Source organism: Salmo salar, chromosome ssa12 (genome assembly GCF_905237065.1).
Source record: "Salmo salar chromosome ssa12, Ssal_v3.1, whole genome shotgun sequence".
Classification (NCBI taxonomy): domain Eukaryota; kingdom Metazoa; phylum Chordata; class Actinopteri; order Salmoniformes; family Salmonidae; genus Salmo; species Salmo salar.
The window spans coordinates 65,208,071-65,235,552 of NC_059453.1; the positions used below are offsets into that span (position 1 = coordinate 65,208,071).

Consider the following 27,482-nt stretch of genomic DNA (forward strand, 5'->3'; position numbering starts at 1 on the left):
TTGCTCCCAAGGATGAACCAGACTTGTGGAGGTCTACAATTTTCTTCTGAGGTCTTTGTTGATTTCTTTTGATTTTCCCATGATGTCAAGCAAAGAGTTTGAAGGTAGGCTTGAAATACATCCACAGGTACACCTCCAATTGAATCAAATTATGTCAATTAGCCTATCAGAAGCTTCTAAAGCCATGATTTAATTTTCTGGAATTTTACAAGCTCTTTAAAGGCACAGTCAACTTAGTGTATGTAAACTTCTGACCCACTGGAATTGTGATACAGTGAAGTATAACTGAAATAATCTGTCTGTAAACAATCGTTGGAAAAATTACTTGTGTCATGCACAAAGTAGATGTCCTAACCGACTTGCCAAAACTATAGTTTGTTAACAAGAAATGTGTGGAGTGGTTGAAAAACTAGTTTTAATGACTCCAACCTAAGTGTATGTAAACTTCCGACTTCAACTGTATTTAATTCAATGGTTTGGAATCTGCATAGCCTACAGTAGTTATGATTATGAATGTCTACGTTTGTTATGGTATCAGAACAGAACATGTATTTTTCCCTCTCTTAACCCAAGGAAGGTTTGAAGTGGTCCCTGTTGGTACGACTAGTACCAAAGTAGCGTCTGGTTGTTATTTGTAGTCACTCTTCTGTTGAGGGATTGCGAAGTGAGAGGTTTCTCTATCACCAAAATCTGCACTGCAAATTGGCCAATATTATCTAGTGTTGAGTTGTCAGTGTAACATTTCTAGTGTAGATTCAGGTGTTAAACACTCTTTAAGTGTTAAATTAACATTCGTTGGTGTAAAATAACCCCGGTGTTGGTGTTAATAACCAGTGTTAAACAAAAACCACGCCCATCATTATCATATTTCCTAGCCTAATGTCACGGCTGTGACATTAGGCACAGCCGTGACATATTGTTCCTCCAGCGTCCGGACCAAAATGCAGCGTCGGACCAAAATGCAGCGTCGGACCAAAATGCAGCGTCGGTTTCGTTCCACATATTTATTGGACTGTGAAACTTAATGCGATACGAAAATAAACTGAAGGAACAAAACAACAAACCGTGACGCAGGATGAAAAAACACACTCACAAAATATAATCACCCACAAAACACAAGTGGGACAAAAGCAACTTAAATATGACCTCCAATTAGAGACAACGACAACCGGCTGCCTCTAATTGGAGGTCATGCCAAACAAAAACCAACCTAGAAATACAAAACTAGAAACTAAACATAGAAATACAAAAACGGACAAACACCCCCTGTCACGCCCTGACCTACTATATCATAGAAAATAACAACTTACTATGGTCAAGACGTGACATCTATTGATTTTTAGAATTGTTTGTTTCAATATCTATGTTTTTGCATGTACATTGATTGATTCATTAATCTCATGCTATTCAAATATTAATAACATACATTTTTCTAAACTAATCCAATCTGTTACTTGGACTTTTGCACCTGTTACTGAAGTGGTTGTTCCAGTTTAGGTCGTTTCATATTGAAGTTGTCCCAGTCTGGCAGTCATTCTGAATGCAGTTTGTGGGTTATATAAAAAATTAAAAAACATGTTGGATATCCTCACTCTGGCTGGATTCTAGTGATGTTACATTTGATACCGGAGCTCCGAGGCATGTCTCGAAATCGCTAAGCAGCTAACTTCAAAGCAGTGTGCCGATGTGTGTATCACTTTATCAGAAGTACATCATCAATGACGTCCGAAGGTTAGTTTTATCACATGCTTTTTCAAACCGTGTGCTGGAAAATGCGAGATCCCACTGATTTTGCCATGGTTCCGGTGCTTTCTCCGATTCCAAGCTGCTTTCAAACAACGACCCCTACTGGACACTGTACTTACAAATCTAGTTAGGATTTTGTACAAACTGTTTCACCTGACCGGTAGTTTAGCAGATAGAGTAGGGAACTATGGAATATTCAGGGACATGAGGGTGAATTCCATTACAAATAGACACTATTTAGATTTTTTTTACGTGAAACCACACTTTCTGCACTGTTGTTCAAATAATTAGTTTTATTTAGTATAGTATAAGCTTCTGTCTTAAGCATCCTAAATAATGCCATAGATTCTGTTTTTAAAAAAAATAGTAAACTGGAAGGCGAAAAAGGGATGCATGATGTAAGATGCGAACCTGGTATTCCAACTGATTCTAGGCTACTTCAGATAATGGCTTACCGCTGATTCTAGGCTACTTCAGATTTTTTATTTAATTTTTTATTTCACCTTTATTTAACCAGGTAGGCTAGTTGAGAACAAGTTCTCATTTGCAACTGCAACCTGGCCAAGATAAAGCACAGCAGTTCGACACATACAACAGAGAGTTACACATGGAATGAACAAAACATACAGTAAAATAATACAGTACAAAAAAGAAAAGAAAAGTCTATATACAGTGAGTGCAAATTAGGTAAAATAAGGGAATTAAGGCAATAAATAGGCCATGGTGGCGAAGTAATTACAATATGGCAATTAAACACTGGAATGGTAGATGTGCAAAAGATGGATGTGCAAGTAGAGATACTGGGGAGCAAAAGGAGCAAAATAAATAAATAAATACAGTATGGTGATGAGGTAGATAGATGAGCTGCTCTGACAGCTGGTGCTTAAAGCTAGTGAGGGAAATGGGAATCTCCAGCTTCAGTGATTTTTGTAGTTCGTTCCAGTCAGTGGCAGCAGAGAACTGGAAGGAAAGGCGACCAAAGGAGGAATTGGCTTTGGGGGTGACCAGTGAGATATACCTGCTGGAGCGCGTGCTACGAGTGGGTGCTGCTATGGTGACCAGCGAGCTGAGATAAGGCGGGGCTTTACCTAGCAGAGACTTGTAGATAACCTGTAGCCAGTGGGTTTGGCGACGAGTATGAAGCGAGGGCCAACCAACGAGAGCGTATAGGTCGCAGTGGTGGGTAGTGTATGGGGCTTTGGTGACAAAACGGATGGCACTGTGATAGACTGCATCCAGTTTGTTGAGTAGAGTGTTGGAGGCTATTTTATAGACGACATCGCCGATGTTGAGGATCGGTAGGATGGTCAGTTTTACGAGGGTATGTTTGGCAGCATGAGTGAAGGATGCTTTGTTGTGAAATAGGAAGCCGATTCTAGATTTAATTTTGGATTGGAGATGCTTGATGTGAGTCTGGAAGGAGAGTTTACAGTCTACCCAGACACCTAGGTATTTGTAGTTATCCACGTATTCTAAGTCAGAGCCGTCCAGAGTAGTGATGCTGGATGGGCGGGCAGGTGCGAGCAATGATCGGTTGAATAGCATGCATTTAGTTGTATTTGCGTTTAAGAGCAGTTGGAGGCCACGGAAGGAGAGTTGTATGGCATTGAAGCTCGTCTGGAGGGTTGTTAACACAGTGTCCAAAGAAGGGACAGAAGTATACAGAATGGTGTCGTCTGCGTAGAGGTGGATCAGAGACTCACCAGCAGCAAGAGCGACATCATTGATGTATACAGAGAAGAGACTCGGCCCGAGAATTGAACCCTGTAGCACCCCCATAGAGACTGCCAGAGGTCCGGACAACAGGCCCTCCGATTTGACACACTGAACTCTATCAGAGAAGTAGTTGGTGAACCAGGCGAGGCAATCATTTGAGAAACCAAGGCTGTTGAGTCTGCCGATAAGAGTGTGGTGATTGACAGAGTCGAAAGCCTTGGCCAGGTCGATGAATACAGCTGCACAGTAATGTCTCTTATCGATGGCGGTTATGATATCGTTAAGGACCTTGAGCGTGGCTGAGGTGCACCCATGACCGGCTCTGAAACCAGATTGCATAGCGGAGAAGGTACGGTGTGATTCAAAATGGTCGGTAATCTGTTTGTTAACTTGGCTTACGAAGACCTTAGAGATGCAGGGTAGGATAGATACAGTATAGGTCTGTAGCAGTTTGGGTCTAGAGTGTCTCCCCCTTTGAAGAGGGGGATGACCACGGCAGCTTTCCAATCTTTGGGAATCTCAGACGATACGAAAGAGAGGTTGAACAGGCTAGTAATAGGGGTTGCAACAATTTCGGCAGATCATTTTAGAAAGAGAGGGTCCAGATTGTCTAGCCCGGCTGATTTGTAGGGGTCCAGATTTTGCAGCTCTTTCAGAACATCAGCTATCTGGATATGGGTGAAGGAGAAATGGTGGGGGCTTGGGCGGGTTGCTGTGGAGGGTGCCGGGCAGTTGACCGGGGTAGGGGTAGCCAGGTGGAAAGCATGGCCAGCCGTAGAGAAATGCTTATTGAAATTCTCAATTATAGTGGATTTGTTCGGTTGTAACAGTGTTTCCTAGCCTCAGAGCAGTGGGTAGCTGGGAGGAGGTGCTCTTATTCTCCATGGACTTTACAGTGTCCCAGTACTTTTTTGAGTTTGTACTGCAGGATGCAAATTTCTGTTTAAAAAAGCTAGCCTTAGCTTTCCTAACTGCCTGTGTATATTGGTTCCTAACTTCCCTGAAAAGTTGCATATCACGGGGGCTATTCGATGCTAATGCAGAACGCCACAGGATGTTTTTGTGCTGGTCAAAGGCAGACAGGTCTGGAGTGAACCAAGGGCTATATCTATTCCTGGTTCTACATTTTTTGAATGGGGCATGCTTATTTAAAATGGTGAGGAAGGCACTTTTAAAGAATAACCAGGCATCCGCTACTGTCGGGACGAGGTCAATGTCATTCCAGGATACCCCGACCAGGTCGATTAGAAAGGCCTGCTCGCAGAAGTGTTTTAGGTAGCGTTTGACAGTGATGAGGGGTGGTCGTTTGATCGCAGACCCATTACGGATGCAGGCAATGAGGCAGTGATCGCTGAGATCTTGGTTGAAAACAGCAGAGGTGTATTTGGAGGGCGAGTTAGTTAGGATGATATCTATGAGGGTGCCCGTGTTTACGGATTTGGGGTTATATCTGGTCGGTTCATTGATAAGTTGTGTGAGGTTGAGGGCATCAAGCTTAGATTGTAGGATGGCCGGGGTGTTAAGCATGTCCCAGTTTAGGTCACCTAGCAGCACGAGCTGAGAAGATAGATGGGGGCAATCAAATCACATATGGTGTCGAGGGCACAGCTGGGGGCAGAGGGTGGTCTATAGCAAGCGGCAACGGTGAGAGACTTGTTTCTGGAAAGGTTCATTTTTAGAAGTAGAAGCTCGAATTGTTTGGGTACAGACCTGGATAGTAAGACAGAACTCTGCAGGTTATCTTTTCAGTAGATTGCAACACCGCCCCCTTTGGCAGTTCTATCTTGTCGGAAAATGTTATAGTTAGGGATGGAAATTTCAAGGTTTTTGGTGATAATGGCTTACCACTGCTCCATGGAGTTTTAATCAACAAATAAAAAGCTTCTATCTGATATTCACACGCTGCTATTTATTGACCAGCAGATGTCACTATGGTAGATCTCTGGGGATGGTCATGGTTAAATGAATATCCGGATATCCAAACAGCCGTTAGTGTTTAAACACTTGAGAGTAGGCTATTCATTTTTGGATATATTTTTTAAGGCGTATTTTTAATAATGAAAAAGCTTTGTTTAAATGTCCATGTTATATTGTTACACAGAAGGATGTACCATGACATTTTAAATGCTTCATTTAATAAAACAGCAAACGTTAGAATGTAGTGTTTACTCAGCACATTAAGCTACTCTGCGTCAGATGTCACGTGTCTTTGACAGTCCATTGTGCACTGTAAATGTAACCTACAGTTCTGAGGATCTTGATAACTGATTGTTTTAATGTTCAAGCTAATTTTCTCTCATGGATTATGGGATGGGTTTTACATGAAAAGTCATTTTACTATCATAGAGCATTTAGCCCTCCGGTCAGACCCTACAGCGGTATGCTATTTTCACCTCTTCAAATAGGGATTAGCCTATAGGCGTGCAACAACAGAGGGTCCAGAAGACCTGACACAGATCAAGGCTAAACACTCAACAGAAAACTTTTTTTTTTAAACAGAATCAGTTCTATGATGGCGAACATCAGACTCTTTCACTGTTGATGTTAGCCTAAGCTACTGTTACCCAAATACTACTGGAATAGCACCCTGTTATGGCGTTTTGCATTATTCTGATTGGGCAATAGAGTAGAGAATTGTAGTTATTTATTTTTAGACTAATCATTATATTATTTGAATAGTGAAATCATTTCAAATGCCCATCCCTACTTCTGTTGTGCATCACCTTGCCTGTTTCCATGTCGCGGAAAGAAACAAACCTTATTGCCAGATCCTAAACCATTGGATGAGGCAAGGTATTGCATGAGAAATAAGAGAAGGCTCTGAACAGTGATCACTAGCTAATCATCTGAGGCCTGTGCTTAATAGCTTGGTTAACTTCTCTCCTTTTCCCCAAAAATTCTAAAGTAAATAATAACTTGCATCCTTTTCCTCCTGACTAAGGCCAGGAGCTTTTTGTCGTTGTGATATTGGTGTTCAAAGTGAGTAGACTGAGTAACTATCACTGAGAGTGTTAGTTAGTTAGCTTCATTGACCTGTGACATAGTGAGGCCCTTGTAGGGAAGTGTGGGGGATGCAAGGCAGGCTGTAGAGTGATGTGTCCCTCCACTCTGTGACCCTCAGAGAGGCCTCACTGACTTATTGAGGACACACTGTGGGACAGCTGTGAGTCAGACCACACTCAGTCTGTGTTTATGTGTATATTTTACAACTCAGTGTAGATGTGTGTCTACAGTGTAGATGTGCATGTGAATGTGTATTTTGTAACAGCTGTGTGTGTCTGTGTGCAGGTTGTGAAGATGTGGAGCTGGGTTTTCCCCCTGGCGGTCCTGTTGTCCTCAGTGCACCAGGCTGAAGCCCAAGGTAAATTGACCCTTCTGCCTACAGTAAAACAGCTATCTATTCTGTCATACTATGCCTCTGCACTAATTCTCTCTATATGCATCATCATACTAGCCTACTCTAGCCCACGACTCCCAGAGCTAAGATACAGAGACTCACTAATGCACCTCTCCTCAGGCAGGTGTAATAATGTTGGACCAGCAGACATAGTGTTCCTGATAGATGGCTCGTCCAGTATCGGCAGGGCCAACTTCCTGCAGGTCAAGGGCTTCATGGCCGGTATCGTCAAGCCCTTCACCAGCTCCGTGGGCCAATCAGGGATCCGCTTCGGCGCTGTGCAGTACAGCGACACCTCAAGGTCAGATACTGAGAGTTTTGTCTGTTATGTTTGTTTCTAGTGACAATATCTATCTATAACACTTGACTCTCCATTCTTGTCTCTTCCTCTCTTTCTTTCTTACTGCCATAATAATAGTGTATGGTTTTTCCCAGGTAATGAAGTTGTTTATTGTTGTGTGTTTTGTCCCGTTCAGAGTGGAGTTCACCTTCACCACGTACCTGAATGGCACAGAGCTGGTCAGCGCTGTGGAGAACCTCAACTATAAGGGAGGCAACACTCGCACCGGTGCTGGCCTCAAATTTGTCGCTGACAACTTCTTCAACCCCACTTCCATCCGGAACGTCTCAAAGGTTTGAGGGGGGATAGAGTGGGCTGAAAGACAGACTATATTTTGTCCTGTGACAGACCATGACATATTTCTCCCTCTCCTTCCCTCTCTCTCTCATATATATGCAGGTCTGTATACTGATCACAGATGGGAAGTCTCAAGACAGTGTAAGGGAACCAGCTCAGAAGCTGCGGAGTCTGGGAGTCGAGATGTTTGCAGTGGGTAGGTTTGGGAAGACATTCAAATCAAAGTTTATTTGTCACATGCACAGGATACAGCAGGTGTAAACAGTACAGTGGAATGCTTACTTGCAAGTGCTCCTCAACAGTGTAGTAGAAAATATCAAAGTCAGATGACAAAATCAAAATATTAACAAGAAGTATAGAAAAGCACTAGAAGTAGACGAATAGAAGGTCTGTGCAGGTATATAGCTAGGTTTAAATGTTCCGCAGTCTTATGGCCTGGAGGTAGAACCTGTTGGTCCAGGACCTGATGTTCCGACACTGTCTGCCAAATGCCAAATTTGCCAAAACTCATTAAACCTGACCACAAGCCTCAGGCTGTATATCTTGATCGTTTGGGTGTGTACAGTATTTAACTGGTTGTTTTTGTCTCTGTCAGGTATAAAGAGTGCAGACCAGACTGAGTTGGCTCTGATAGCCACTCCTCCTCAGAGAGACTACACATTCTTTGTGGGGGACTTTAAGTTGCTTAACACACTGCTCTCCCTGGTGGGCCCGCGTGTTTGTTCCAGCTCTGGTGGAGTGTACGCTAGCGATGGTATACACACACAGCTCAGTACAATACATTACAGTCTATTACACTATAAACATCCCCTCTCTATATTTATCTCCCTTTCATTGTCTTACCTCTCCTCCACTCTACCTCTCTCTTTCTCTCTTTTTTTTGCAGATGCCTTCTCCGGTCCCTCTAACCTCCAGTTCTCAAGCCAGACCTCTGATTCGCTCAGGTTCCGGTGGACTCCCGCAGGGGGGCCTGTGACTGGCTATGTGGTACAGTACACGCCCCTCTCTGGCCTTGGCCAGCCAATCACAGCGGAGCTGCGTCAGGTGGGCACTGCTGGTTGGGTGGTGGGGGGTGTGGTGTTCATTCCTGACTCAGGGGATGGGCAGCAGCTCATACTGTAGATGTGACCCAGATTCTAATGGCTCATTGCAGTTCTGGGAGTGGGTGCAGCCAGGGAGCCTGATTATATGGCAGACAGACAGAGAGAGAGGGATTGGGTTGAGTAGGAACATGTTTCAATGGGTGGATCTGGAGTTTAATTGAATTTCTGTGTCTGTGCAGATGAAACATTGGCAGGAAAACAGTGAAATTCCCCCTCTGTGACTGGGTGTGTATGTTGGCAATCATGACTAGGGTTGCAAAGCTACTGGTAATTTACCAAAGTTACCAGAATCCTCTGTAATTCTGGAAATTAACAGGTCATCTATGGTAATGTTGGTAATTTATACAATAATGACCTTTTTTGAATTCATATATAGCATTCATTTGTTATACTGTATCTGTGTCCATATGGGTAATGAGTTTCTAGTGGATAGACCATATGGTCCATGAGTTTCTAGTGGATAAACCATATGGTCCATGAGTTTCTAGTGGATAAACCATATGGTCCATGAGTTTCTAGTGGATAAACCATATGGTCCATGAGTTTCTAGTGGATAGACCATATGGTCCATGAGTTTCTAGTGGATAAACCATATGGTCCATGAGTTTCTAGTGGATAAACCATATGGTCCATGAGTTTCTAGTGGATAAACCATATGGTCCATGAGTTTCTAGTGGATAAACCATATGGTCCATGAGTTTCTAGTGGATAAACCATATGGTCCATGAGTTTCTAGTGGATAGACCATATGGTCCATGAGTTTCTAGTGGATAAACCATATGGTCCATGAGTTTCTAGTGGATAAACCATATGGTCCATGAGTTTCTAGTGGATAGACCATATGGTCCATGAGTTTCTAGTGGATAAACCATATGGTCCATGAGTTTCTAGTGGATAAACCATATGGTCCATGAGTTTCTAGTGGATAAACCATATGGTCCATGAGTTTCTAGTGGATAAACCATATGGTCCATGAGTTTCTAGTGGATAAACCATATGGTCCATGAGTTTCTAGTGGATAGACCATATGGTCCATGAGTTTCTAGTGGATAAACCATATGGTCCATGAGTTTCTAGTGGATAAACCATATGGTCCATGAGTTTCTAGTGGATAAACCATATGGTCCATGAGTTTCTAGTGGATAAACCATATGGTCCATGTGTTTCTAGTGGATAAACCATATGGTCCATGAGTTTCTAGTGGATAAACCATATGGTTCAAGAGAAAATTGCCTAATTAATTTTAAAAAAGCATCTAATCAACAATTGCATTATTTTTAATGAACTCTGCAACTCTTCTCTTTGACTTTTTTCACAACTGCCACCAGTTTGGTGCCAAAACATTTACAACAACAAAGAGATATTGACATACAGTAGTAAAATAAATAAATAGATTTCATACTGAAACCCTCAGATTGAACACCAATGGTATTCACTAAGTTGATGGTTTATATTTGGTATAATGTTTTACAGGTTCGTCATTCTTTTCTTTTTTAAATCATCTTATTTTAATATTTTATATATTTGATGTGATGAGGCCACACAGAGGGCCAGAGATAATTAGACTTTTGATAATCTGAAGAACCCAAAAAGGCCACTAGATGTCTTGTGATAAATACATACAATTCTTTAAATTTACCAGACTTCTGGTAGTTTACTGGTAAACTTAGAATGTTTCCAGTAATATACCCTCCCTTTGAAACCCTACTCATGACCATAATGAGGAATGACATAGATTAAAGGAAACATCACCCCAGTCAAAGGCTTTGACAAAACCTGTTGCTATGTTATTACATTGAAGACCCATTTACAGCAGTAGCTTTGTATCAGGGGTGCACAAGTACAATCATCAAGTTCTGCAATCCTGCTGCTTTTCTTTGTGATCCTGTTTGTCTAGAAAGTGCACACACGCCTAGTTTTTCAGGTAGAAACCAGTCTCTTATCAAAAATCAGATGATGCTGCAGCCCCTCAGGGGAGCAGAACTGAGCACCTCTGTCTAATGTCCAAACCCCTCCTTCTCCCCCTGCAGGAGACGGTGTCTGCAAGTCAGAGGAGCTTCGTGGCCAGAGAGCTGAAGTCAGGGACAGACTACCTGGTGACGGTCATCGCCCAGTATCCCAACAGTGTGGGAGAGCCTGTGTCCGCCAAGGCAAGAACCAGTGAGTTCACAGAGAGAGGGTGGGACAGAGGCAGCAGATCGAGGGAGAGAGGGGAGAAGCTGAGATAATTAGAAACCAATGCACGAATCAGTGAGTACACACAGAAAGATGCAGGGAGGAAGAGGGGGAGTGGAAGCCTGGAGGAGAGAAGGAGAGAGTAAAATGTCAATGCATTTCAATTACATTTGACAGACGGGTGTGGAAGGGGAGGATATGGGGATGACAGGAAGAAGCAAGACCACTTTATAAATGGAGCTTTATCTTTACTTTCAATCTATGTATATTTTAGATGAGTTCTGGATACCATACCAACACAGTCTTTCTTATCTCTTAATGACATGTCATATCATCTCCTCTCTCCACATCTGTCTTTCTTTAGGCACTAACAAGTTCTCTCCCGTTTCTCCTCAATGTGTCACTCTCTAATGTGAAGCCAAACCATCCTCGTAGAACACACGTATGTCTCATCTGCCTCGCACCCCTCCCTCTCCACCCCTCGTTTCTCAGACTCGCTACCGGGGGTGTCCGGTCTTCGTCTGGTCCAGGCTGGTTTCTTCTCCCTCTCTCTGACCTGGGACGCTCCCACCTCACAGTTCCAGGGCTACCGACTCACCTACGGACCCCGAGGTGAGACACGTGCACGCATGCACAAACACACACACTCATGCTCACACAGACACGCACACATTCCTAAACACCTATACTCCGACTACTGCTCAGTCAAGCATACTCTCATTCTTTGTGACAACTGCTGATGTAAACAGGGCTTTATAACATACATTTGATTGATTGTTCACAGATGAAGGAGAAATACATGCTTTCATGTTAACTGACGTTACAAAACACTAAACTCCTTACATCTTTTCTTTGCAGGTGAGAGTGTAACAGACACAGAAAGGGGGGAGAGAGGGAGGGATGGGGATAAAAACCTACATGTGGCAAGTTGAGAAATGTAAATCTGTGTGTAGTTTTAAGGACAGCAGGGTAGTATGCAGTACTATGGTGGAGATACGATGTCTTACCTTATACCGCCCTCCGTCGCTCCCTGCCTGGCAACGAAGAGTTTTATTACCCAATCATTACCACAAATATCACATACACTTTGACAGATAGTTTTACAGAGACGTTAAAAACTATGCAGGAGAGACGTAGGGAAACTTCAGGTGTGTAGTAGGGATTGAATGTGGCTGCAATTCTATACAGGGAAAGCGTGTGTTATGTCAGATCTATTTATGGGGTGTGTTGAGGTGCGTGGTGTGACGTGCCCCAGAGGAACTACCACCATACGCACACCATAACTCAGCGTGGCAGCTCCATCCCTGAGTCAGGGTGTGGCAGGAGTACCAGTCTCACATGGAGAACCTTTAGGAGGACAGACTGGCACTCTTATGTGTTTGTTTTAAATTAGGTCCGTGTGTATTCTTTAAGGGTACTACACACAATTTCCATAATATATCTGCAGTAATAGTGGAATGATAGTGTTTCATAATATTTTTCTCCCAAAAAATATTTTGGGCACATGCAAAATCGCATTCTAAAATGCAGAATTTCTATTTTACAACAAAAGGCTTCTGTTGTCAAAAAGGGAAATCTGTTTTGAATTTGTGACTGTGTCATTTAGTGGAAACGGCCAATGTAAACATCGCTCTGTCATTTCCTGGTTGCTAAAATTCTACTGTTCGCTCAATTTCAGAAAACAAGCACTGAATAGTGTAGGAAATCATTCATTGTACCATCTAAATCGCTGTGAAATATATTTTCAACAATAAAAAAGTTTTTATAGCCGTTTGAATCCGGTGTGCCAAAACTGAAAGTAAACGGCTCAAACGCGAGTCTCCACCATGTAACGTATGGTTTTTACCAACAAGGAATTCAGCAGGAGAATTTCTGCCCCCATTCATTTTCAACAAGTGCATGCAGAGAAATGTTTGGGGGATTGTGAGTGGCGAGAACCCTGCTAGCGGAGCGCCAGAAAAAGTTGAACTCTTCTCTAGTTTATGCACGTTTCAAGCGAAGCGTTGTCAAGAGGAGGCACCGACTCTGGTTTTACGAGTTGAAGGACCAGACATTGAAATGGGCTTAGAATATTTATGTAAAAAAATTTAACGGATGCGAGAAGGATTCAGGAGGGGATGAGAATGAGCTGGATGAAGCCAAAGGCAGGTAGACATCCATCACGCCATGGTAGTTAGGCTGCTATGGTGATGGCAACCCCCCAGGAGATCCTTGGAAGAACCTAAGAGACACTTGAGAAGGCTAGTACCACACAGTGCCGTAGAATGCGACATGCACTGCACAACACAGAGGAGGAATCTTAGTTTGGTCAGATTTAAGTAGGGCGGCAGTGGTGATTACGGAGAGTGAGGACAGGTGTGGAGGCTGATTAGCAATGAGTTGCAGCTGATGATGTTGAGGAGCTGCGGTAACGTCAACTCTTTAAAACGTTGCTACAGGCTTGGAAGCTGATTGGCAGTTAGCAGCAGCGGGTGTTCGTTGAGTTAGTAAGGAGCTGCGTTGAGGGCAACTAGTCAAAGTGTTGCATTCAAGTCTGGTCCTTTTTCCTGATTTTATGTTAATTCTTAACCCCATCAAAACTCACCGTTAAGGGAAATGGGATGCAGTAAGGCGGGAGATTTGTTTTGAATGCAGCCTAGTACTGTTGTAATTCACCTAGTTTTCACATGGGGGAGCCATTCTTTGTGTAGGAGCAAGCAACTGCAGGCCCTAAATCATGCACTCAGTACATCCACACCCACAGAGATGGGCAAAAGATACATTTCGATGTGTCTTGTTAAAAATACAAGATACTCTAAAGACCAATGTATCAAACTAAAATACAGGTATTTTGTCTTTTCTAAATACAAGATACATTTGCAAGTACTACAGCAACATTCTCAGTAATGGTAACAAAAAACATTCCACTTGCTATGACTGTGATATGTGGTTGTTTATCTACTTTAGTTGAATGCAGTATGCACTGACTGTAAGTCGCTCTGGATAAGAGTGTCTACTAAATGACCAAGCAGGCTTTGCAAGTGTTCATTTTTACATTTACATTTTGGTCATTTATCACACCAAGTGTCATCAGACTTCTGATACTAATGCAGGGTGAAAGGGGGTAACAAAATTGTGAACTGTTATACAAAATGATATAGAAGAAGTATTTTGTATTTCAAATATATAAATTATAGGTCTTGAAAGTATCTTGTTACAAAATATATGGATTGTAGTTTAGGCCGATGAAATACATATGACAAAATACTCAAAAGTAATTGAAATACATATTTTCCTCTCACTAACAGAAATACTGACAATCTCTGCACAACACACACACGCACGTACGCACGCACGCACACACACACACACACACACACACACCCCTTGTATGCCTTGTCTGTGGTAGGATAATGATCTGTGCCCATTTCGCCAGGCAACACATTCCTCTCAGGCTGGCGCATTGCCTTGGCAACAGCCTGAAAGTGCGTGTGGAGCTGGGTGGGGCTGGGGTTGCCTCAGACTGCAGGTCAGACAGACAGACAGACAGACAGACAGACATACAGAGAGGCAGGCACACACACACACAAACGGTTCTCCAGACTGCTCTTGATCTTCCTCATATTATACACATACACTACAAGCACAAGCATGTGCATTTAAAGATGTCTATAGTCAGCTGTGTATTTACTTGCCTGTTGCCTGCTCTAACCCTTGTGAATGGCTGGCTGTGATTGATTGACAGGTCAGCCCAAGGCCCAGCTATTGGAGCAGTCTCTGGCTGCAGACTCTACTTCTGTCACCCTGGAGAGGCTACTGCCCGACACAGAGTACGTCCTCACCCTCTACCCGCTGTTCCCCCGAAACTCTGCCTCCCCCGCCACCCTCACCTCACGGACATGTAAGTACACCTCACCCACTCTCTCCCATTACCCTCAGTCAGTACTGCATGATGCATCATTATATCATCTTCTGTTCTAAGTGAACTTCACATTATTGATGTATTTGTATTTGTATTTTGCCAAAGCAGCAGCTCCTCTTCCTGGGGTCCCGCAAAATTAAGGCAGTTTATATAATTTTTAAAACATTACAATACTTTCACAGATTTCACAACACACTGTGTGTCCTCAGGCCCCTACTCCACCACTACCACATATCTACAGTACTAAATGTGTGTGTGTGTGTGTGTGTGTGTGTGTGTGTGTGTGTGTGTGTGTGTGTGTGTGTGTGTGTGTGTGTGTGTGTGTGTGTGTGTGTGTGTGTGTGTGTGTGTGTGTGTGTGTGTGTGTAAATATAATTTTACTGCTCGCGTCAGTTACCTGATGTGGATTAAAGTTCCATGTAGTCATGGCTCTATGTAGTACTGTGGACCTCCCATAGTCTGTTCTGGACTTGGGGACTGTGAAGAGACCTCTGGTGGCATGTCTTGGGGGTATGCATGGGTGTCCGAGCTGTGTGCCAGTAGTTTAGACAGACAGCTTGGTGCATTCAACATGTCAGTACCTCTCCTATATACAAGTAGTGATGAAGTCAGTCTCTTCTCCACTTTGAGCCAGGAGAGATTGACATGCATATTATTAATATTAGCTCTCTGTGTACATCCAAGGGCCAGCCGTGCTGCCCTGTTCTGTGCCAATTACAATTTTCCTAAGTCCTTTTTTGTGGCACCTGACCACACGACTGAACAGTAGTCCAGGTGCGACAAAACAAGGGCCTGTAGGACCTGCCTTGTTGATAGTGCTGTTAAGAAGGTAGAGCATCGCTTTATTATAGACAGACTTCTCCCCATTTTAGCTACTGTTGTATCAATATGTTTTGACCATGACAGTTTACAATCTAAGCAGTTTAGTCATCTCAACTTGCTCAATTTCCACATTATTTATTTCAAGATTTAGTTGAGGTTTAGTGAGTGTTTTGTTCCAAATACAATGCTTTTAGTTTTAGAAATATATAGGGCTAAATTATTCCTTGCCACACACTCTGAAACTAACAGCAGCTCTTTGTTGAGTGTTGCAGTCATCCGCATACATAGACACACTAGCTTTACTCAAAGCCAGTGGCATGTCATTAGTAAAAATTGAAAATAAAACAGGTGGCCTAAACAGCTGCCCTGGGGAGTTCCTGATTCTAACTGGATTATATTTCAGAGGTTCCCATTAAAGAACACCCTCTGTGTTCTGTTAGACAGGTAACTCTTTATCCACATAATAGCAGGAGGTGTAAAAGTTTTTCCAGCAGCAGACTTTGATTGATAATGTCAAAAGCTGCACTGAAGTCTAACAAGACAGCCCCATAATAATTTTATGATCAATTTCTCTCAGCCAATCATCAGTCATTTGTGTAAGTGCTATGCTTGTTGAGTGTCCTTCCCTATAAGCATGCTGAAATTCTGTTGTCAATTTGTTTCCTGTGAAATAACATTGTATCTGGTCAAACACAATTTGAGCCATTGTTGTGAGCCATTGTTTGTCAATGGAAGAGGAGAACAGAAGTTCTACAGTTGTCATGCTCCTGAGCCTGACCTCACAGCAAGCACAGTACCTTGTGGCAGTCGTGTGAAGGCTATATTAAGAGGAAATCATTTGGAACTGTTTTTGGATGGATGGATTTCATGCCATGAAAACCATACCGATTGGCCTCATGCATTTGTGACTTTATGTGAACCATAGGTGGAAAGGTAACAGTGATCAGCAAAGGTTGTCATCGCCAGATAGGGAGCTTTGCACGTCTTTCTCTGACGCTATTCTTTCAAATTGTTAGAACGTCATACTGCCATCTGGTGGTGACTATTTGCACTGCAGTAAACATAAAAAGTCTGAAGCTCTCATATATGTTCATTTGTGCCCTATTTCATGTGCACTGTGTTTAGCACTATTTTTGTGTGCTTTTGCGTGTGTGTGTTGTGTGTGTCTTGCAGTGCGTCTAGAAGCGGCCCAACAGCTGTCAGTGGATACTGTGTCAGAGCGTAGTGTCCGGGTGTTGTGGAGAGGAGTGGGTGGAGCCAGGGCCTACAGACTGGTCTGGGGACCATTCACCGGTAAGGAGAGAGACAGTGACCATTGACAGCAGATTATGTGCCAGTATACACATGCACCAATCAATATAGACTTACCTTATTAACATTTATATTTACACAGAAGGGTTGTTCTTCAGAAATCTATAGTGACACAGAATGGAATTTATGAGAGAATCAGCAAGGCTGTTAATACTTTGTATAGTGAGCAGTCAGTGACACAATTTATGTGTGCACAACTACTGTCCTTGTCCTTTTCTTTCACCCCTCCATACCTTCCTCTATCTTCTCTCCTCTGCTCTCCTCTCCCCCAACCATCTCTCTTCTCCCCCCTCTCTCCTCTCCCCATCTCTCCTCTCTCCCCCTCTCTCCCACCCATCTCTCTTCTCCCCCCTCTCCCCGTCTCTCCTCTCTCCCCCTCTCTCCTCTCCCACACCCATCTCTCTTCTCCCCCCTCTCTCCTCTCCCCCATCTCTCCTCTCTCCCCCCTCTCTCCTCTCCCCCACCCATCTCTCCTCTCCCCCACCCATCTCTCCTCTCCCCCTCCCTCCTCTCCCCCCACCCCCCCTCTCCTCTCCCCACACCCCCTCTCTCCTCTCCCCCGTCTCTACTCTCTCCCCCGTCTCTCCTCTCCCCCCTCTCTCCTCTCCCCCACCCCCTCTCCTCTCCCCACACCCCTCTCTCCTCTCCCCCACCCACCCATCTCTCCTCTCCCACTCTCTCCTCTCTCCCAACAATCTCTCCTCTCCTCTCCCCACCCCCTCTCCTCTCCCCCACTCCCCCTCTCTCCTCGCCCCCCACCCACCCACCTCTCCTTTCCCCCCACCCTCCTCTCACCCCACCCATCTCTCCTGTCTCCTCTCCTCCCACCCACCTCTCCTTTCACCACACCTCTCTCCCCACCCCCTCTCCTTCCCCCCACCCCTCTCTCCTCTCCTTTCCCCCCACCCTCCTCTCCCCCCACCCATCTCTCCTTTCCCCCTGCCTCTGTGTCTATCCCAGGTCGTGATGTGGAATCTGTGGAGGTGGCTGGTGACAGTGAGACTCACACCCTGTTGAACCTGCAGCCAGACACTGAGTACATTGTCACTGTCATCGCTCTCTACGAAGGCAACACAGAGGGTCCTGGTGCTACCACCAGGTTCAAGATAGGTATAGAGCTACACACACACCCATGTATGCACTGCACTGCACTGCACTGCACACACGCACACACACACACACACACACACACACACACACACACACACACACACACACACACACACACACACACACACACACACACACACACACACACACACACACACACACACACACAACACGCATACACAACACACACGATTCAGTAACTTCCTAATCATTTTACAAAGTTAAGCAAATTTGGAGAGATCACTGAAACACAAACAGATTTCCCTCTCCTCCTCTCTCGCTCTCATTCTATTTTCCTCTCGTTCTATTTTCCTCTCCTTCTATTTTCCTCTCCTTCTATTTTCCTCTCCTTCTATTTTCCTCTCCTTCTATTTTCCTCTTGTTCTATTTTCCTCTCGTTCTATTTTCCTCTCATTCTATTTTCCTCTCGTTCTATTTTCCTCTCTGGCTATTTTCCTCTCAATCTATTTTCCCCTCAGTCTATTTTCCTCTCAGTCTTTGTCCCAGTAACTTCCACTTGTGGTTCATTTTAGCCAGTGAAAGAATGCCTTTATGAAAGACTCTTTCTGCTGCGTCCAACAGACCGTAGTGTAAAGGAGGATAATAGAGGCAGTAGAAAATAGAGGAAATAGAGGAAGAGAGATAATGATATTATTCTGCTTACTAAATATTTACAGTTTATCCTTTTTTGGAAGTTAAATCTGTTGCACACATGTATACTGTGCAGAAAACACACACACAAAAACACACACATATACCGCTTCCTGTGTATGACACATTTTTGAGGGATGTCTTCACTTAACAGGGATTTGTGCTGTTTGAGTTAAAGTTGAGTCATCATCATGTTTCTTGGTCTGGATTGAAATCAGAGAGGGGGTAGCATACTGTAGTTATTTAAAACAGAATGCCTCCTAATGCTCCTCTCTGGGATCTTTGATCTCAAATGGAAGGGAAACACACGTTTGTGTAGCTAAGAGTTGTTCTAAACAAGTATACCGGCAGTCCAACTAAGATGCATTATGAATTGAAATCCCCTCTAATAGCTGATTATAAACTGGGTGGTTTGAGCCCTGAATGCTGATTGGCTGAAAGCCGTGGTATATCAGCTATACCACGGGTATTACGAAACATTTATTTTTACTGTTCTAAATACGTTGGCTAACCAGTTTATAATAGCAAGGCACCTTGGGCGTTTGTGGTAAGAACAGCCCTTAGCTGTGGTGTATTGGCCATATACCACACCCCCTTGTGCCTTATTGCTTAAATATCCCCTTGTTGGTTCCGTTTTTCTGTGCTCTGTTTTATTTACTTATCAAATAAGGAACACTCAAAATGTGCACTTATAAATCATAACAATTTTAATCAAAATATAGCTGTAAACAGAAGTCAAAGCTCAAACATCACACATACAACTGATGTCTCTCCTGAGTTCTGCCCCATAGGAAAAGTCCCAAGTTATTTTATTAAGCCCGAAGTCCAGCCCTAGTGATGTTACTGCATACGTCATTACCTGCTACTCATCCGACCAAGCCCATGCATACACAGCTATACAAACTTGCAAGAGAGATACAATAGTTCCAGTGTTTTCTAAAGCCTCAGCAGTAAATGTCCACTCCCCCAAGTTGATTTATAGAGGTATGTCTGACTAGCCTCTTATCTCTTCTACCCCCCTACAGGGCTGTATGTTTATCTTTCAAGTGCTTTCTCACAGACCCCATGCAATAATTCACACATTTCTCACACCATTTCTTCATAAGATGCAGAGACTTAGAAAAGACTGTGGAACAATTTTAAAACCTTATAATGAATATATATATTGTTAATCAGTAGTCTAGGACCCTATATATGTGGAGGAGGAGGGGTCCCATAGCCCCTCCTCTTCTATTAATACAACATAAGCATAATCAATTATTATAATACATCAAATATTTGGTGTAACCCCTATCATGACCCTAATTTGACCCCATTTAAGAGATTCTGGCATAGCATGATATATCAGTTGATAAGACCCATGGTTGTGTTGTGTCTCTGTTCCCCCCATGCAGAGCGTCTAGAGCAGCAGGTGCTGAGGGCAGCCACCACCGGGCCCTCCTCCATCCGCCTCACCTGGAACTTCATCCAGTCTGCCAGGGGATACCGCCTGGAGTGGAGGCAGGGGGAAGGTCAGACACACACACACACACACACACACACTCATGCTCGCATACACACCTAAGGACACACACACATACGTACACTCACACATACAAGCGAAAGATTCATGTACTTTCAAACCCCTCAACATTGAGTACACCGATCCACGCACACAAACATAGATGTACCCTCGCTGACTGACTGTCAACGCCAAACTGCCTTACTGTAGTCTCTCTCTCCTCAGGTGGCAGAATGCAGAGTCAGTCGTTCTCCAGGAACACCACTATTTATGATCTGTCAGGGCTGCAGCCCAGCACTGAGTATGTCATCACCTTGTTCACCCTGTATGAGGGACGAGAAGAGGCCACCCCTGTCACCACCTCTCCCACAGGTCAGGGATAGGGGCATGGGCAACCCGCTTTGTTTTAGCCCCTTTGTATTTTATATTTACTTCTATATTTCACTTATTATTTGTATTTTATTTGTTTCACCATTTTACTGACTTTCCTCCCCCCTCATGTGTACAGTGGAACAGCCGGTGGGGAGGGTGTCCAACCTGCGAGTGGTAGAGTACCTGGGCAGCACTGTGCGACTGGGATGGACAGGGGTTGCCGGGGCAACGCAGTACCGTATCCTCATGGTCAACACTGAAGGTAAGGGCACATCTCAAATGACGCCTTATTCCTTCCCTATATAGTGCACTACTTTAGACCGGAACCCACATATGTTTTAACACTGCACTTACAGCGCAAACAGAGGAAACCCGCAGTATCCCTGGAAGCCAGACGACCCTTGACCTTAGGGGTCTGACAGAGGGCGTGTCTTATGGGGTCAGCGTGACAGCTGTGGTGGGAGACAGCGAGGGGGACCCAGTCACTGTCTACATCAAAGCAGGTGAGACACACACACACACACACACACACACACACACACACACACACACACACACACACACACACACACACACACACACACACACACACACACACACACACTGATTGAATGCTAGTGCGTGCTCCAGCCTGTGAGAGACAGGATGGGGATGGATTGAATGCGTGCGGATCTTGGCTCAGGGCTGCAGTGTGTTTGCCAGTTTGGTAAACAGTGCTGTGCTGTGGCTGTGTGATGAATGGCTGCCAGCTGATTGTCAATATGAATAGGCGGTGAATAGTGATACTGAGGGGAGGTGAGGTGAGCTGAGGCAAGCACAGACAGATATAAAAGAACAGGGCCGTGTTTAGTAGGCACGAAATGGCAAAATGTTTTGAAATGGGAAATGTAAGTTTGATATTGAACATGGGAAATAGTTTGGTGGTGCACTGAACTGCAATGTTCTTATTGATGTGTGATTTCAGAACAAGCATTGGAGAGAGTGACTAACCTGCGTGTGACAAACACCAATGGTCGGCGACTCAGAATCGCCTGGACAGGGGTTTCCGGGGCGACAGGGTACAGGGTCACTTGGAGACAAGGCAACAGTAAGTGTCAGCTGAATTATGCTTGGAATGATTTTGTGATTAACTAGTCCTCAGAAATACAATGTTGTGATAACATAATTATAGCAGCAGTCCCTATTTTTGTATGTATGTGTTACTGTCTCTCACCTTCTCCTTTAGATGCAGACCAGTCCCAGTGTGTCTTTAACAGTGTGTATCTCTCCTAGATGCGGAGCAGTCCCGTGTTCTGGGGCCAGAGGCCTCGTCCTATACGGTGGAGGGGCTGCAGCCAGACACAGCTGTGGTCCTGGGCGTGGCGGCTGTGATTGGTCAACGTATCGGGGAGGTGGTCACCCTCTCGGCCAGGACCAATGGCAACAACGGCTCAAGCACAGTTAGCGGCCTGCGTATCATTGATGTCACCTCTCAGAGGATACGCATCACATGGTCACCGGTCTCCAGGGCAACTGGCTACAAGATTACCTGGCGCAGTGGAAATGGTAGGCGTGGTTAGGATAAGTGAGATGGGTGTTATCTGACGTATAAATTACATTCCTAAGGATCCTTACCTTAGGTCTCAAAGCACATTAAGGCTCAAAGAACGCATTGTATTGGGATTGTCTAGTAGTTGCTGTAGTCTAGTAATACAGTAATAGCAATCCCCAGTAGCGTTCACCTCTTTGCCTGACCCATAGAGAATGATAGAGGCCTCTAGTGGCCAAAAGGCTGTTTTAGCGTGGCCAGAGCCATTGAGGGCTTACACCATTTTAATGTAGTCAATTCGGTGGGACTTACAACTTTATTGGCTGATGACCCTGTTGGAGTCATGTCCAAGCAGGTCATCAGGAGGGATCAGCCAATTGTATAGAAAAACATTTACTACTTCAAAATGGAGATTGCCTCAATGGCGCTGCCTGTGCGCTCCCAGACGGCATAATTGGAACTAAACTCAGCAAAAAAAGAAATGTCCCCTTTTCAGGACCCTGTCTTTCAAAGATAATTCGTAAAAATCCAAATAACTTCACAGATCTTCATTGTAAAGGGTTTAAACACTGTTTCCCATGCTTGTTCAATAAACCATAAACAATTAATGAACATGCACCTGTGGAACGGTCATTAAGACACTAACAGCTTACAGACAGTAGGCAATTAAGGTCACAGTTATGAAAACTTAGGACACTAAAGAGGCCTTTCTGCTGACTCTGAAAAGCACCAAAAGAAAGATTCCCAGGGTCCCTGCTCATCTGCGTGAACGTGCCTTAGGTATGCTGCAAGGAGGCATGAGGACTGCAGATGTGGCCAGGGCAATAAATTGCATGCAATGTCTGTGAGACGCCTGTGGCAGACCACGTGTAACAACACCTGCACAGGATCGGTACATCCGAACATCACAACTGCGGGACAGGTACAGGATGGCAATAACAACTGCCCGAGTTACACCAGGAACGCACAATCCCTCCATCAGTGCTCAGACTGTCCGCAATAGGCTGAGAAAGGCTGGACTGAGGGCTTGTAGGCCTGTTGTAAGGCAGGTCCTCACCAGACATCACCAGCAACAACGTCGCCTATGGGCACAAACCCACTGTCGCTGGACCAGACAGGACTGGCAAAAAGTGCTCTTCACTGACGAGTCACGGTTTTGTCTCACCAGGGGTGATGGTCGGATTGCGTTTATCGTCGAAGGAATGAGTGTTACACCGAGGTCTGTACTCTGGAGCGAGATCGATATGGAGGTAGAGGGTCCGTCATGGTCTGGGGCGGTGTGTCACAGCATCATCGGACTGAGCTTGTTGCCATTGCAGGCAATTTCAACGATGTGCGTTACAAGGAAGACATCCTCCTCCCTCATGTGGTACCCTTCCTGCAGGCTCATCCTGACATGACCCTCCAGCATGACAATGCCACCAGCCATACTGCTCGTTCTGTGCATGGTTTTCTGAAAGAAAGGAATCTCAGTGTTCTGCCATGGCCAGCGATGAGCCCGGATCTCAATCCCATTGAGTACGTCTGGGACCTGTTGGATCAGAGGGTGAGAGCTAGGGCCATTCCCCCCAGAAATGTCTGGGAACTTGCAGGTGCCTTGGTGGAAGAGTGGGGTAACATCTCAATGGAATAACTGGCAAATAACTAGCTGGTGGCCACACCAGATATAGACTTACTTTTGATTTTGCCCCCCCCCCCCTGTTCAGGGACACATTATTCCATTTATGTTAGTCACATGTCTGTGGAACTTGTTCAATTTATGTCTCAGTTGTTGAATCTTTTTATGTTCATACAAATATTTACACATGTTAAGTTCGTTGAAAATAAACGCATTTGACAGTGAGAGGACGTTTCTTTTTTTGCTGAGTTTATATAGGGAGGCTTTCTCTATCATTCTTTATGGCCTGACCACATCTGTCTACAGGAGTGGAGTCCTCCCGCACGGTGGCCGCTGATGTCACTTCCTTCACCATCGACAGCCTTCAGGAAGACTCTTCCTACCGGGTGTCAGTCTCCTCACTGATTGGGTCTCGGGAAGGGTACCCCACCTCCCTGAACACCAGAACAGGTACTCTATCACTCCATTACCAAATTGACCCCTAACCCCTTCTCTTCTTGATAACCCCTAGTAGATTTGAATGAGTTGGTTAGCCATCAACAATATGGTAACAGCTTCACTTAGCACTCACTTAGTAAATTTAAAGATTGAATTAAGTAATTAAATGAGTGCTATCCTATAGAACAGTGCTTGTAAATTGGTGACTGATCTCTTCCACTTCGATGTCCTCAGACTCAGACCAGGTGGTGGTGGGAACAGTGACTTCACTCAAAGCCCAAGAGTCCCGCGGTGAGGTCGTCAGAGTAACATGGGTGGGCGTGCAGGGAGCAACAGCCTATCGTGTGGCTTGGAAGCGAATTGACGGTGAGAGATTTGATTAGCTTTACTGTTTTGAAATGTGAATGATATTCCCATAATATTTCATGATTAAATAGTGTACTATCCATAGCTCATTTTAATATTGGAATTACCTCTATTCACACCAGCCACACTTAACATATATATATATAAATTAACACTCAGTGGTGTAAAGTAACCCCAGTGTTGGTGTTAATAACCAGTGTTAAACCATTATCATATTTCCCAGCATCCTCTAATGCAGGTTGATTTTTAGAATTGCTGGTTTCAATTTCTATGTTTTTGCATGTGCATTGATTGATTAATTGACCTTGTGCTACTAAAATATAAATAGCATACATTTTCTGTTACTTAGACGTTGCATCCGTTACTGAAAGGTTGTTCTAGTTAACCCATAAGAGTCTAAGGCTTTATGACATACGCTTTGTATTGTGTTAAATAATTACATTTTAATGATAACATATTCACTTAGGATCTCACTAGGATTGCCACAGGACTGAAAATGGATGGATATATGTCTTTGTCACTAACAAATACAGTCGTAGGTGGTCATTTTACACTTCACTCGAAAGGCAAGGCACTGGGAAATATGTAAATAAGGCTTTAAACTAAGCAGTGTGTTAATTTAACACTCCGTATAGACACTGGACCAGTGTTAAATGTCACACTGTCAGTGTTGATTTAACAGTGGAGATTTTGCTGTGTATTAATAAAACATGGCAGCCATTTTGTGCCAGACCACTTACCACCACCCCTTCTGTCTTGGTATAGGTGGGGAGGAGAGGAGCCAGCTGGTAGGTGGTGACCTCACAGCGGTGGACCTGGAGCAGCTGGACCCAGGGGCTCAGTACGAGGTGCAGGTCATGGCCCTGGTTCAGAACAGAGAGGGATCCCCAGTCTCTGTCAGAGTCACAACACGTGAGTTACACTACAGTCTTAAAGAAAAGAGACTGTGCGGTTACATTGTACATCTGTTTGATTAGAATGGATATGAAAACATTGGAAGGTACAACTTTACAGAATTACTATGTAGCAGGGTTGGGGTCAATTCCAGTCAAATCAGAAAGTAAACTAAATTTCAATTCCAAATGGTCCTCATTGAAAAGCACTGAAGATAATTGGAATGTCAGTGTGCTTCCTGAATTCACTGGAAAGAAGTGGAAATTACCCCAACCCTGCTATATAGTACTATGTCCAGTAGTACTGTAACGTGGTATTTTGATGTGTTCTTCTATGTACTGTATTCCCTCTTTCAATATTCTCAGTATTTCCTTGCTCATTGTGCATTTTCTGTGTGTGTGTGTGTGTGTGTGTGTGTGTGTGTGTGTGTGTGTGTGTGTGTGTGTGTGTGTGTGTGTGTGTGTGTGTGTGTGTGTGTGTGTGTGTGTGTGTGTGTAGCTGGGGAACCTGTTGCTGTAGACCGGGTGGAAGGGGTCAGGGTGCTGGAGGCTACCCCAGGGGTGCTGCGTCTGGTCTGGAGAGGAATGGCTGGGGTCACAGGGTACCGCATCTACTGGAGATCAGCCCTGGGTACACACACACACACACACACACACACACACACACACACACACACACACACACACACACACACACACACACACACACACACACACACACACACAGATACGTACATAAAATGCTCATCCAAACAAATGTCTGCAATTTTTTGGCAGCATCTAATATTTATTTCCGTTTTCTAATATTCTCTACTGGTTCCATGCAGGTGAGGCTGAATCGAGCCGTCTGATAGGTCGAGATGCGACCTCGTTTGACCTGGATGGTCTGCGGCCTGGGGTGAGCTACACAATGAGGCTGGCTGCCATCTTCAGGGACAGAGAGAGTCAAGCTGTCACTATCACTGCCTCCACAGGTACACTTCTCTGCCCACACCATCTCCTCTCCTTTCCTTTCATTCACTATAGTTATGGACAGGAGTTTTCCTCACCATGTGACCTGACTAAGATCAAACCTTATAAAAGCCCAAGGTCTTTGTGGTTATGGCTATAGGTTCTAACTGTTGTATAGTCACAACCTCTCAATGTTCTCTATCACACGATTACTGAAGTCACTCACATACGGTTGTCTCTCTCTTAACTGATCACTCACTCCTCCTCTTCTCCTTTTAGCTCCCCTACAGCCTGTAACAGGTCTGCGTGTGGCAGAGATTACCCAGAATTCTGTGTTGTTAGGCTGGGTTCCACTGACTGGTGCCACAGGATATATCCTGCGCTGGAAAGAGGAGAGAGGTGAGACAGAAACACTGTATAATGGGGTCACATTTGGTAGTTTATTGACTATGTTCCACGATGAAAGGTTGATCGCTAATCTTTGTTTGTGTGTGCCTGTGTGTGTTTGGTCTCTAACCAGATACTGGTCCGGGTCAATCCACCACGCTGCCTGGGTCATCCAGCTCCTACAGGGTGACAGGGCTACGTCTGGGCCTGAGATACCGCTTCACCCTGCAGCCCAACTTCCAGAGGGAGGTGGGCCCTGAGACCTCAGTGGACGAACGCACTGGTAAGACTGACATCACTCCTTTTTAACTGGTCACTCCATTCCCTCCCTTCTCCTTAGTCCTCATACTGGCCCATTATGTTCCAACCCCTCCTCTGTCTCTGTGTCTCTGTCCTCAGTGTGTATGGGTGGTCGTCTCGACGTGGTATTCCTGGTTCCAGGTTCCAGGGATCGGGCCAGCCTGGCTGATTCTCTGCTCTCCCTCCTGACCAGCGCTGCCGGCTCCCTCACCACCATTGGAGAACGGGACTCACAGGTAATGTACACATACAGACGTCTGTGATATGTGTGTGTTGGCTGCTAGTGTTCTTCTGTGTGATTCTGTGGCGTGTTCTTCCTATATCCTCCAGCTGGGGATTGTAGTGTACAGCGCCCGACCCAAGGTCTGGTTCCTGCTCAATCGCCATAGCAACAGTGAGACGCTGCTTCAGGAGATCCTGTCCACGCCTTTTGAGGACGGCCCAGGGAATGCTATAGGTGTGTGTGTTTTGTACGTACTTGTGTGTGTGTGCATGCGTGCTTGAGTGTGTGTGTGAGTGAGTTTGTGTGTGCGCGTGGGTGCCTGTGCATGTGTATATG

At 44.6% G+C, this 27,482-nt stretch overlaps 1 protein-coding gene across 7 annotated transcripts in view; it reads left to right on the forward strand.

Annotated features, from left to right (window-relative positions):
- The window catches only part of LOC106565565 (collagen alpha-1(VII) chain-like), a 99,256-nt gene that overhangs the window by 13,042 nt on the left and 58,732 nt on the right, over positions 1 to 27,482 (forward strand). For all 7 annotated transcript variants that reach the window (XM_045691645.1, XM_014132828.2, XM_014132829.2 and 4 more), the window contains exons 2-27: positions 6,751 to 6,823; positions 6,980 to 7,160; positions 7,336 to 7,492; positions 7,599 to 7,692; positions 8,092 to 8,250; positions 8,383 to 8,540; positions 10,630 to 10,759; positions 11,267 to 11,386; positions 14,499 to 14,654; positions 16,671 to 16,790; positions 17,769 to 17,918; positions 19,964 to 20,080; positions 20,296 to 20,442; positions 20,579 to 20,704; positions 20,799 to 20,945; positions 21,407 to 21,529; positions 21,715 to 21,987; positions 23,895 to 24,038; positions 24,261 to 24,392; positions 25,158 to 25,304; positions 25,785 to 25,916; positions 26,113 to 26,259; positions 26,516 to 26,635; positions 26,757 to 26,906; positions 27,023 to 27,159; positions 27,254 to 27,380. In XM_045691645.1, the coding sequence (XP_045547601.1) occupies positions 6,760 to 6,823; positions 6,980 to 7,160; positions 7,336 to 7,492; positions 7,599 to 7,692; positions 8,092 to 8,250; positions 8,383 to 8,540; positions 10,630 to 10,759; positions 11,267 to 11,386; positions 14,499 to 14,654; positions 16,671 to 16,790; positions 17,769 to 17,918; positions 19,964 to 20,080; positions 20,296 to 20,442; positions 20,579 to 20,704; positions 20,799 to 20,945; positions 21,407 to 21,529; positions 21,715 to 21,987; positions 23,895 to 24,038; positions 24,261 to 24,392; positions 25,158 to 25,304; positions 25,785 to 25,916; positions 26,113 to 26,259; positions 26,516 to 26,635; positions 26,757 to 26,906; positions 27,023 to 27,159; positions 27,254 to 27,380 (3,658 nt within the window). In that variant the 5' untranslated portion in view covers positions 6,751 to 6,759. The remainder of the gene's footprint in view (positions 1 to 6,750; positions 6,824 to 6,979; positions 7,161 to 7,335; positions 7,493 to 7,598; positions 7,693 to 8,091; positions 8,251 to 8,382; positions 8,541 to 10,629; positions 10,760 to 11,266; positions 11,387 to 14,498; positions 14,655 to 16,670; positions 16,791 to 17,768; positions 17,919 to 19,963; positions 20,081 to 20,295; positions 20,443 to 20,578; positions 20,705 to 20,798; positions 20,946 to 21,406; positions 21,530 to 21,714; positions 21,988 to 23,894; positions 24,039 to 24,260; positions 24,393 to 25,157; positions 25,305 to 25,784; positions 25,917 to 26,112; positions 26,260 to 26,515; positions 26,636 to 26,756; positions 26,907 to 27,022; positions 27,160 to 27,253; positions 27,381 to 27,482) is intronic.